The sequence below is a fragment of the Pagrus major genome, chromosome 18 (genome assembly GCF_040436345.1).
Source record: "Pagrus major chromosome 18, Pma_NU_1.0".
Classification (NCBI taxonomy): Eukaryota; Metazoa; Chordata; class Actinopteri; order Spariformes; family Sparidae; genus Pagrus; species Pagrus major.
The window spans coordinates 11,517,075-11,529,630 of NC_133232.1; the positions used below are offsets into that span (position 1 = coordinate 11,517,075).

Genomic DNA, 12,556 nt, shown 5'->3' on the forward strand with positions numbered 1-12,556 from the left:
AGCTGGCCGCTCTAGTTCAAAGCCAGGAGAGGAGACGCACTGAGCCATCATGATGTCCTGTGCATCAGACCGCTCCATAAGAATAAGTTCACAGGGATATTTTCAGTGTTTGTCATCATTTTAATATCAAAGGACGATATCATTTTGAGCTGAGGATTCAGGACATTCAAGAATTTTATGGAAACTGTCAAGAAATTCAATAAATAACAGAGATGAAAACAATCACAGCTGAGTTACACGGTACTGACAATAGATCAAGCCATTCCTTAAGTCATAAATAAACATTCAATATTCATACAGTTCATTTTTTTTTAATGAAGAAATCAACTATTTGTCTATTACGTAGTTTAAAACAGCATTCGGAGTAGGGAGCTAGAACATAGATTTATGTACAGTTTCTGGTAGATATTCACATTCTATCAAAATAATCCATTGAAATTAAAGCCTTCAAATGGTGGTAGTAAAAATGAGAGCAGAGCGAACACTGTTTGTCAGCCTGCTGTGTTGCAGTCTATTCATACACTGGGACATTTCAGTCTCTCTGGGCTCAGAGTTCTAAGTGTCAGGTTTGTGTGTGTGTGTGTGTGTGTGTTTGTGTCTACAGGTGTGTGCTGTAGAATGCAGGTGCAGCATAGCTCTGTGTCCCCAGCATGAAGGGCGACAGGACGTGGCTGGCGGTGAGGAAAGGCAGCTGGACCAGGCTGCCAGCAGGGGGATGATGATGGCTGGCGTAGCCAGCGTGCATGGCCAGGTGCCCGCTGATCGGAGGGGACTGACTGAGAGGGCTGAGGCTCCCCAGGCCTCCTGCTCCTCCCGTACCTCCTGCTCCCCCCACTCCTCCTGCTCCTGCACCAGTGGGGGCGGAGGTATCGGCTCCAGGATTCTGTTTCTTCCACTTGGTCCGGCGGTTCTGGAACCAGATCTTAACCTGGGTCTCAGTGAGAGAGAGCGACAGAGCCAGGTTGAGCCGCTCACACACTGATAGGTAGCGCGTTGACTTGAACTTGTTTTCCAGTGCCACCAGCTGCTCGTAGGTAAAGGCAGTCCGGGCTCTGCGGGGCTTCCCCGACTTGGAGTCTGAGCCAGAGCGCTTCCTCTTAGGCTTACCCTGTGGGCCCTGGCCCCCATTGGTCTGACCGTTTGTGATCTGGCCTGCAGGGCCTCCTCCAGGGCTTGCGGTGTCTCTGCTGGGGTCGTGGCTGTGTTGACCCAGATCTGTGTCTCCATTACTGGGCAGAGCTGAGCTGCTCTCTTCACTGCTATAGGGCCCATCTGGAGCCTCTGAGTCTGGGGTCCCAGATCTGTGGTAGTCATCTTCATCTGGGCTTCTGTATACAAAGCCTTCCTCTGGAAATAGACACACAACAAAGACAGTGGTAAAATAACTTCCACTACATGATCAGAATGTAACTGCATGGAGCAAGCTGTGATGTAAATTCTCTGCAGTATTCACGTCTGTAGGCTGCAGTTCTTCTAATGACCACTATACTCTGGCCTCCAAAAAACTACTGATTAAACTACTTGAAAAGACCTGTCTCGAACAAACACACATTTAAGTGGAAATTGTTGGATGGCTTCACAAAGATATAATTTGATAGATTTATATTTTATATTAAATATTATTAAGATGTTATATTATCTGACTGTAAACCAAGGATTCTCTGTCTGTTTGTCCATTCATCCAATCTTCCTCAAACTTGGCAGGTTAGTTGCTGAGGACTCAAGGAATTACAGTGTTGAATTTGGTGAAATTGGGACAAGTGACACTTTCAACAGTAATACATTTTGAGTAAACAGCAAACACGTTCTGTGCAGCAGTGGGGGTGTGGCTTCAGCGTTCTGCTTCATGACTCTACAGACTGAAGCTGGGCTCACCTGTGATCCCTCTCATGTGACCTCATAGGGAAGCAGACATAACAAAATGGAGATTAGCGTGGTGCAACAATTTGCTTTAGTGACGTGTTGCAGTGAGAAAAAACAAAAGCAGAAGGTTAAACGAGTCTGGATGAGCAGGGAGACGCGCTCAATGTGGGTTTTCTATTCTTCACGAGAACTGGAGGTAAGATTTTAAGTTTCTGTCAACAGCAGTATGCTACCTAGCATTAACCTCAAGGGCTGGAATAATTAAGCAAATTAAATTCATGCTTTACTTAATAAATGCAGTGATTAGTAAGCCTATTTTTAAAATTAATTGTATGCAGTTCACTTTTAAAAATGTTACAGATGTTCATACTAAAGGTAAAATATACAACATCATTTGCCACTAATGTGAAGAAAGCAGAATTTGAACACACGCTGCTTACCAATCTGAAATCACACTGTAAAATTAGGAAGTGCTGAACAAATATGAATCAAGATTTTGTTATTGCATAGCCTCATTATAATGCATTTGTCTCTTCAAATGTTTTTGAATCAATATTTTAGTGTTTAGCTGTAAAAAAGAAGAAGAAAAAAAAGGTTTATGACAAGATGGCCACTTTGGCTGCTTTGTAACTTTCTTGGGTGTGTTGTTCAGGGGCCATTATTGAAATGTGGGCCCCAGGCAAATGTCTCTTCAAGGTGGAGGTTTTTAATTCTAATGTAATGCTGAATAGTTTAATGAATCATAATGCATTTAATGTTATATTATTGAACATTTGAAATTATATTAAACAGACAAATACATTTGAATGACAAGAGCTTTGACTCTGTTTATAAAATTATGTTTGTGAACTTTTCCAGTAAATCATACTTTATACGGACCCCCCGGGCCAAAGTTTGCTGTGGGGCACTTTTGCTGCATGTGCATCTTCATGTATATACAATCATAAAACATTAATAATTTTAATTTATTTTGCACTATAGTGGTGTAATTTGCCAATACAATTACAATAAATGAAATTGCCACACAGTGATCCGAGGACCTTTAGTGTGTTATAGGCTCCTTAAAGTGGCAATCTCAAAGATTTCCGGAAGCAGCAATTGCAGGTATATTTTTGGATCTCACTGCTTCCCAGAGATCCAGTGTCGCCTGTGTGACATCAGTCAGTTTTCAGCTGGCTGCTTTGCCACGCCTCCATAACAACACCACATGAAAGCGAAAAGGGAATGATGTCTTCTGAGACAGTAAATATAACACTTACTATTCACTGAATAAAAAATGGTTGCTATAAAAGTAACGTTATGTACATAGGGTTGGGCGATGTCTGCTGAATTGGCATATGACGATGTCTACGATGATACATCGTGATGGATGATGACATTGTTATTTAGGAATTTGAGGCAGCGTGTCCTCGAAGTGTTGTTGTAAGGCAGCAGTTGTGTATTAGCTCACCACTGTAGTCGCCTCTGTTTCCCACCGTTGCTCTGACATGAATCTCGAACTGTCTCACCCTGCAGAGGAAACTATCTCCCGTATCCTGGTGCCAGGTTTAAAAGTGTCCTCGTCTCCGCACCACATGTCTGTAACATAGCTTTGTTCAGCCTCACATGCATAAAACAACGTTGGCTGACTGGCCAAGAAAGCTAAGCTACGAAAACTGTGTCTTGGGTTCGCCTAACTGAGCTGGTTTAATAAGAAAATTATAAACGGGACATGGAGACGTAATGTTAGTGCCCTGAGCAGCAACATACATTTCCTCTCTCCACATATCACAAACAACAACAGCTCTTGCCCTACGGCAAGTCTTAGGGGACACGCCACTTAATTGTGCTCTCTGGTGGGGAGCCTTTTAAATCACCATGTTATGATGGCCAGGGATTAGTAGTCCATGGCTGTCAACCATTGGCAATGAATGATGGCTGACATTGTACATTGGCCCAACCCTAGTACATACTTATTCATTGTCTAACATTAGGCTAACTTAATTCGGTCATTATGATGCAAACGACCTACTCTCTCCTGCCAACCAACCACTGCTGGGTGAACGCGTCACTAACTGTACGCCGCTTGTGATATTTTCTGGGAAAGTCGCCACCGCCAGTGTCGCCAGTCGACATCCAGTGGCTCTGGTATTACAGCAAATGCAATGGCTTTCATCAGTGGGCCATAGGCTCAATCATCATTGTGTTACCTCATTCGGCGATAGATACTTGACTGACCTAGCAGATATTTATTTACATGAAAATCTTTGAGATTATTACTTTAAGGCTGGGCTCAGACTACAGGTATTGTAAAAATCCTGAAGGACTGTGAAATTGGGTTGCATCATGCACATAAGGAGACTCTTCACAGATGTTCTCTTTTCTAATCTCAAACCTGCACACACTACAAGACTTGAAAATAATGTTGCAGGATTCTTCTTATAGTCCAGCTGATATGCACCAAATTTGAGGTGAATCGTTTTCATAAAAGCATGAAACTTGGTGCAGTTGTACACTTTGGGACGCTGAACATTTTCAGAGATGGAGCCATCGCAAAAACATGCTGGCCACGGCAGCCATTTTACTTCCTGCAAGTCAAGGATTACGATGATATTGTATACAACATCATAAACTGTTCAGGTGAACAGTTAATGGTGAATTCATTGAAGGAATCAGTATCTGAAAAGTTAGGTGAGACTTTGTTATATCATGTCAGTTGCATGCATGTTGTGAAGAGTACATGTGCGCGCGTGCGTGCGTGTGTGGTCCTGGACACCAACTGTTGTGGGAACCAGTCACAGAAGCTGTTTTGAGTACTTTGCCAGGTGATAGGTCTGTCTGTCTGTGAACAAATTTTGTCAATGTGATAGCACCATAACTGTGCAAGTCAAGTCATGCAGTCATGAAACTTTACAGGTGTGTAGTTGAGATCAAAATGAAGGCCGAGTTTGAAGATGGGTGTGCTCTTACCCATGATTACTGAGAACTCATATAATAATGTATTAATGACAGCTGAGTACTCATGGGTCAACATGTCAATGGGCATCATGGCTGGTGTGTTTCCATTACAAGATGGTGTCTATTTTCCTTCTCACATTGGAACATAATTCACCATTAATTGTTAACTTAAACAATTTATGATGTAATATATTGTGAGTGTCATTGTAATTTGTAATGTCAGTGTAATTGTAAATGTTATTTTACAATTACACCTTTGTCCTGGTGTAATGTAGTTTACAATATATGGCAACTAACTGTAAAATAACACTAATAACTAAGAAATGTGGTTGACTGAAAACTAACTTCACAAGACATCAAAATATAAAAATAATAATGAAATAAAATATAATAATTAAAATTAACTTGGTAGTATGGTAATGTGAACAACAATACAAATCACTGAAGCCTTTACTGCCTTAATGTCTAATTTGATCATTTCAATGCAAATCATTAAAACTTTCAAGAGAGTTCCAGCGGAACTAATTATATAACTAGTCAAAGTGCTTATTGAAAATACCATTCTCTATGAGTTATTAAGAAGCAAACACTTGGAGATCCGTCAATTGGTGGCTGAATAATGTTATTAGGAGGAGGGATCTAAAATAACGGATACTCTAATCAGCACCAGGGCTGGATGAACAGTGGGTCCTCCCTCTCGTCTCCTTTTGCGTTAACCATCAGGCCAGCAGCTTGTCCTGTTGTGGTGTGTCTGTTGTATTCTGATCTATTCAAGAATATACACCACGCATCAGCCAAGACAATAAAGGTGTTCAAAACTAAATTTTGACAAAGAGCCATAAAAACAACAAAATATTTCAGTTTATATTTTGCTTTGGTATATATATGTATACGTATATTTAATTACTGACAATTTGAAATTCAATTAGGCCTAAAGAAAACTATAAGTCACACAGTGACTTTAGTGCCATTGATGGGCAGAGAGGTTGTCTGTTTAGTCCAGTTGGTAATCCAGCCTTGCTCAGTGCTCACATCTACAATATTATGAAGTTAAAACAAAAAACTAAACAAAACTTTTAAACATTTTTAAAAATCCAATAAAATATAACATGAACATATTATAGTAAGAGAACAAGTGCAACATGAAAAAATCTAGGAAATATGTGACTTTTAATAAGTCAGTTTCTATCTCCAAAAAAATACACCTGTTCTCCCCTGAAAAATCCACTGTGAGCATGTGTCATGTGTTTATGACTACAATGAAACAAAATGATAAATTAATTAAACTTCCTGATTCAGTTGGCCAGCTGACACAATAGAAATGAAAAAGCCCTCACTTCAATTGGAAACACTTAAGGCTGATTTTGAAACAGAAATGTTAGTCCAATCTTTGGCATATTAAAAAAATAAAATCTTACATACTATTTCAATTATACTTGTTTAGTCTGTGGTTTACATTAACACCTGAGTGGCTCACAGTCCCTCAGTAAGGAAAAGAAAAAACAACTGAGTTTAGTTTTGGGCCCAAACATGCTGTTGTTCATAAATTAATTGTTAGATATATGAATGTATGTGACAGCATTTTAAACAGAAATACTCGGCAAAACACACACAGAAATCATCCAAATGAAGTCAATTTTTAATATACTTACATTAAGTACATTAATCTCAGAACATACCATAAATGTATTTATAGCCTATTTAATGTTGTCAATATAGTAAGGGTCTGACTGTGAATTACAGTATATTTAAAAAATAAAATAATCCACATATATTTGATAAAATTGTGGGGGGTTTTTTGTAAAGGGTTTTGGCCAGAAAGTCTAACATGCAGTAATGTAATTATCAACATGATGTCGTGCAAATCAATTCAAACAGGAGAGACCTTTATTTTGAACAATGGGGTGGAGATGAATAAATGTAGCCTACTTTTAAATGTTACAGAAAGATTCAGTGGATTATTCGTCTGAATCTCAATAAATTCCGTTTTTCATTTAGGTACCAACCTGTGCACTGGAGAGAAAACATTTTTTTTCTAGAGGCTACTGAAGTGCTATGTAATTACCAGAGGACAGCAAATAGCAAATTAAATCTAGAGATTAAAGAATAAATAAAAGAAAGAAAAACAGATGAAGAATAAATGAAAAATATAAAAAGATTAATAAAAAAGCTAGAAAAAGAACAGAGAAAAAGGAGGAAAAGAAAGTTTGATCCCGGGTTGTGATTTAATAGTAGAGGACCAGTATAATATCAAATAGAGGAAACGGAGTTGATCGGAGCTAATGAGTTTGAATGGAGGCTCACTCACGGACAGTGTAGGCTGCTATTTGAAACAGATATTCACCAATTAATAATACCGATCACACACATTCACGCACGCACACACGCACGCACGTACACACACACACACACGTGGCCAATTACTTCGTTTTTTTTTTTTCTTTTTTAACTGACACTTCCGGTCAGACACTACAGATCCTCTCTATCATTTTATTTTTTATGATGCTAGAAAAATTTCGGTTATAAACGCCGCCACTCCAATTAGAATACCGCCTTCTTGACCCTTACACTTCACAAGATTCTCCTTATTTGGTCTTAACACAGCTTTCTGTGTGCCACATTAGTATCGCAGGTTTTGGATACTCGAAATTCCACTCAGAGACAAGGAAAAGTTGCCAAACTGATCATTCCAACGCAGAAAATCGGGATAAGATTAATACGAAAAGAACGCACACAAAACGGCTATCCTAAATATAGCCTATATTTTTATCAGAAGAAAAAAAATAGATGTTTAAACGCGAGCAAAAAATCCACATTATTTTCACCTAAATATGATATGGATGGTTAAAAAATGATTAAACAAAAATCATATTAAAAATAGCCTACGTGGGATTTTGTGAAAAGAATGAAATAAATTAATTAAAAAAGAGCATGAATAAACGCCTTGAGATCAGCCGATTAAACTGTCTGGGATTACTGAAAGGAAAACAAACCAAACTAAAATGAAAACAAAGGAACAGCCTAAAATGAACTGGAACATAAAGGTGATTAGAGGCTAATTCCATGTAAACTCAGACTCACTGCTTTGGTATTCCTCAGCAGCGTAGCTGCCTTTACTGGCCTCAAGGCTAGGCTCACGCTCCCCCGTCCCTCCTCTCCGGTTCTCCGCTCCGTACGCGCTTAGCTCGCGCTCACCGCGTTGGCTCGCGTGCTGCTGCTGGAGTCGCCGACTGCTCGTGAACTTGTTGGGGTCCAGGATGTCCAGTACGGAGAAAGAGGTGGTCCGGTGCCCGGTAGGGCCCTGGGAAATAATCAAAATTATTAATTATTTTTACATTTTTTATCAGAATTAGAAGGCGTGTGTTGATGCAGTTTAAAAAATGTTAAAAATACAAATAAACACAATTTTTTTTTAGTTTAACGAAAGCATGGATTTATAATTTCCATGATGTCCCCAATAGCCTACTTATATAAATTACATCAGTATCACCCTGTGACCTATGCGTACACCTTGTTTACTATATTATACAGATTTGTAAGATGATTTTTTATCCTGAAGATTTATGTCAAGCCAAAACGGTGACCAACTGTATTGAGCAGATAAAAGGTGGTGCGGTGGCTCAGTGCGGCTTTCTCCTGCACTACATCCTGATTAGGATCATTCATTTTTAATGAGGCCAGTCTGGAGCATGTCGACATGAATAATCCGACATTAATAATATTGTTTCTCCTTGAATAATCCGATGGAGCATTCAGGTAGCAGGCAGAGGCCTATTAACATCTGATGATAAGAATAATCACACAGTACCATGATCAGATCTGTGACTAAGATGAATAGTCCTTTATTTAAGATACAGAAAAGTTCACAATAAACTTGGATTACAATCTACAATAATGAAATGTAATCTTTTTCCATATATAAATATTAGGGATTTCTAGAAGACTAAAAGTTTTACTTTTTAGTAGAGTTTTTTTTAAAACTAGGCTTAATACTTTTCGTTTAGCTAACAATTAATTTAATTCAAGGCAGACACAAAATTATATTGTTGACATGCTGTAATTCATATCAAATCACATTAATCTGACTGTGTGAAAGTCACGCTTTCATTCGATTTTTATAGATTCATGCGCAAGTTTGCAGAAAGAAGTCTATTTCCCTCTGAGCTTTAATGGAAACGCATTTGATGGTATCAGGTTTATTTTTATTGTTTCCCATAACATTATCGCAGCAAATTGGCTGCTAATTTTACTGCTGTATCTTAATTAAATCCTCATTTGTCTGCTCAAATCGGACAGCCACAACATAAAAACACGAGCCCACAAGCCGTTTTACATAGTAAAACGAAACTACCATCAACATAGTCATAAAAGCAAAAAACAAACAAACAAACAAACAAACAAACAAACATAAAAACATCCTAAACGCAGCTCTACCCGCTCTATTTAAATGCCTTTTCTTTTTCTTAGTCACAGTTAATTTTTGGTTGTTAATTTGCGCACTCTGGTGACGCTGCAGTCCCACTTTCCTGCTACTTTTCATGCCAACTCTGTCCGCCTAAATATACCTTTATTTTTCATGCATATCTAACGTATTTACTTGTTCTATTCCTGGTGTATCATGTCCCGAGATTCAACGTGATTTTTATTTACACCCTTTCTTCTTCTTCTTCTTCTTCTTCAATAGGCTAAGTCTACATTGGGACTATTTGCTGCAACAACTAGACTACACACTTTCTCCACAGAAACTCCATAAAGTTTGGGCCCATCTACCTGCTGTGGCGGGGCTAACACCGGGTTCGTCGGCGGGGGTTCCGAGCGGTTCTCCATGGCTTGACCATCTCTGCCTCCGGTCACCGCGTTGGAGAAGAGCCGCTTCTCTCCGGCAGCACCTCCGTCCAGCATGTCTCCGCTGTCCGGGCCCACCACAGTCTGGACCCCTTCCCCGCCGGGAGCCGGTTCCGCTCTGTCCCGACTCATCACGGGAAGGACTGCGTCCGCCATAGGCCCTGCTACGGCTCTGTCCCGGCTTATCACGGTCTGGACCCCGTCCGCTCCGGGTCCTGGTACCGCTCTGTCCCGGTTCATCACGTTACTCTCCCTTTCCCATATATGAAGAATCCGAATTAAAATGCAGGAACGGCGAAAAAAGAAAAAGAAAAAAAAAGATTCAGTCCCAGCAATTTTACAGGGACTGCATGATATTCATGTTAAAATAATAAGTTCACACCGCAGGCCGGGTCATGAGTCCCATCAACATCCAGTCTAAGATTATGTTTTCAGCCCGTTAAACTTTTCCATAGGTGGGAGTCTGGACTGATGAGGGGCTTGAACTGGACTACCGGACGCAGTCCCGTCAAGGTTTGAACTTCTTCTCTCTGTCTTTTCTCTCAGGCTCTTTTCCCTTCATCCTCCGCATCCGCCGCGGCAACACAACGTCTCCGGTGATCTAATGTCTATCTGTCTTGCACGGCACCGTTATTTCGCGTTGGCACACACACACATTAACAGCGCTTGGCGTCCCGACCTCCAGCCTCGCGCGCTCTGTTTGGTCACCGGTGTGTGCGCGCTCTCGAAGCCTGACAGGAGTTGAAGGCGGGACGGACGCTGATCTATCTCTCCAGTAGTTAAAACTAGCTCGCGCCCTCTCTCACGCTATGTCCCTCTCTCCCCATTAGTTAAGTGAAACCCCCTCTCTCCTCCGTATTTTCTCTCTCTCCCTCTCTCACTCCTGCAGCTCGTGCAGCCCACCTTTTTTCGGTTTTTAGCCGGCCCCTCGAGGACCCACTATTATATACTCACATATGCCCGTGTGTGTGTGTGTGTGTGTGTGTGTGTGTGTGTGTGCGTGTGTGTCTGTCTCCCTCCTTATTTATGCATTCCATTTCAACTCAAGGGGTTGTAATTGGCTACAAATTAATCCTACTTCCACTAATAGACCATTATCACAGCCCGTGCGCGCAGAGCAGAGCGGTGCAGAAACAGGCAGAGAGCGGGAACCAGCTCATAAACATTAAGATGTTTCTTTGTTTAAATGTATGCAGGAGAGAAATATTAACTGCTCCGTATGATAGCAGGTGAAACATTAGCCTAAATGTAGCAGATGTGGGTGTACAGGTAGGTGGACAACAGTAACCACAGTCAGTTATGAGTTACGATAGCTGGAATTAACTTGGTTTTAATTCATTTGAATTGGTGTTAACTAGTGTGTAGCAGAGTTACAGTAGCTGTGTGTTGCAAGGTTAACTGGCGTGCGCTATAACTGGTGTCGATTCGTGGCCTTGCGCTAGCTTTACTTGCATCCATGGAGCCCTTATCGTTAATGCAGATTCCAGGGCAGGGCCTCTCCTCAAAACTCAATTACGACCTGAATAAAGCCGGTAATGTCCCCACTGCAGTGAAATATTGATTCCTAATCATTGGCAGTCATTACCATGCCAGAAAATAATAGACCACAGAATTGGATTTTGATTTAACACACGACGTGTTTATTCAAATGCTAGGGACTTAATATTCCGTTGACTCTCATTTTCAGCCACGGAGGAGAGGGGAATAGTGATGGAGGCTCTGACGCCACACTTTTTTTTTTATTGTTGTGGAAGAAATTTAAAAAAAAAAGAGGTGATGGGACATCTTTCCTGTGCCCTAATACACAAGGTCAGCTCCATGTAATTGCCTTGCTCAATGATCCTTAGGAGGAAGTAATGAAAAGTTGAGCGAAATAATGGCTGAAACAATGAGACATGATTAGCCAATCAGAGAGTTAAACCCATTACGGGAGCCTTTTGATCTACTTCCTGTTTCCGCCTGGAGGCTTTATTGCTTTATTTTTAAAACAGTCAATATATTAACTATATTAAATATCACAGCAGCTTATTCACCTTGGGAAATATTTTAACCATGGTGGGAGAGAACTAAAGCACCTGCAACGCAATGCTACAGGAACAATGAACAGAGAAGAGGTGGCAGGGAAAGTCAGCCCGATGAGTATAGAAAATGCTAACTACTATTATATGTTTTTTTTATCTGCAGATAAAGTTCAAGCAGCCGGGCAGCCTCTTCTGGATTTCGCTTTGAGTAACTACATACCAGGTTTACTATGTCAAATAAAAGATGTAACAACTTATGACTTAAAATATGTACTGGTGTTAATTTACATATCGATTCCACGCTACACCTGTGACAGCACAATGAAATAAAGTTCACCTGAAATCCTAATATTTACTGAATAATTTAGTGTAATCAAATCCATAGATTTTGAACTAATATCTTTATCAAAGTAAAAGCTACAATAATCGCAATGTATTAAGACATTTCAGCAACATGTAATAATAATGATATAATTATAATAATACCAAAATGTCATAATATAATTTTTTGTGACTGTGTGCGTGCATTTGTCCGTGTGTGTGTGGAAAGGAGGTTACTGACTAATTAATAACAAACTTAATGCGCAAAATGTTTTCACTTAGCAGCTTTTTCTGTTTCATTTTACAATTGTTAGGAGGACACTAGCTCCTTGCGTTTTACATATGACACACAAATACACACACACACACACACACACACACACACACACACACACACACACACACACACACACACACTGTGGGAGCACTCCCAAGCCTCTCCCTCTCATCAGCTGGCATGCATGTGTGTATGTGTGTGTGCGTGTGTGTGAGATAGATAGAGAGAGTGAGAGAGAGAGAGAGATAGATAGATAGATAGATAGATAGATAGATAGATAGATAGATAGAGA

At 40.2% G+C, this 12,556-nt stretch overlaps 1 protein-coding gene across 1 annotated transcript; it reads right to left on the reverse strand.

Annotated features, from left to right (window-relative positions):
• Positions 1–598: 598 nt before the first annotated feature.
• Positions 599–9,885, reverse strand: nkx1.2lb (NK1 transcription factor related 2-like,b). Its single transcript, XM_073486285.1, has 3 exons — positions 9,571–9,885; positions 7,882–8,101; positions 599–1,347 (listed from the first exon to the last, which is right to left on the reverse strand). Exons 1-3 carry the CDS (start codon positions 9,883–9,885, stop codon positions 599–601), a joined length of 1,284 nt encoding a protein of 427 aa, XP_073342386.1.
• Positions 9,886–12,556: the final 2,671 nt, after the last annotated feature.

Excerpts from the sequence above, each read along its gene's own strand:
- nkx1.2lb (XM_073486285.1), bottom strand. The coding sequence starts at position 9,885 with ATGAACCGGGACAGAGCGGTACCAGGACCCGGAGCGGACGGGGTCCAG. Across the intron at positions 8,102-9,570 it reads TGTTAGCCCCGCCACAGCAG|GGCCCTACCGGGCACCGGAC; the intron begins GTAGATGGGCCC and ends ATTATTTCCCAG. Across the intron at positions 1,348-7,881 it reads TGCTGAGGAATACCAAAGCA|AGGAAGGCTTTGTATACAGA; the intron begins GTGAGTCTGAGT and ends GTCTATTTCCAG.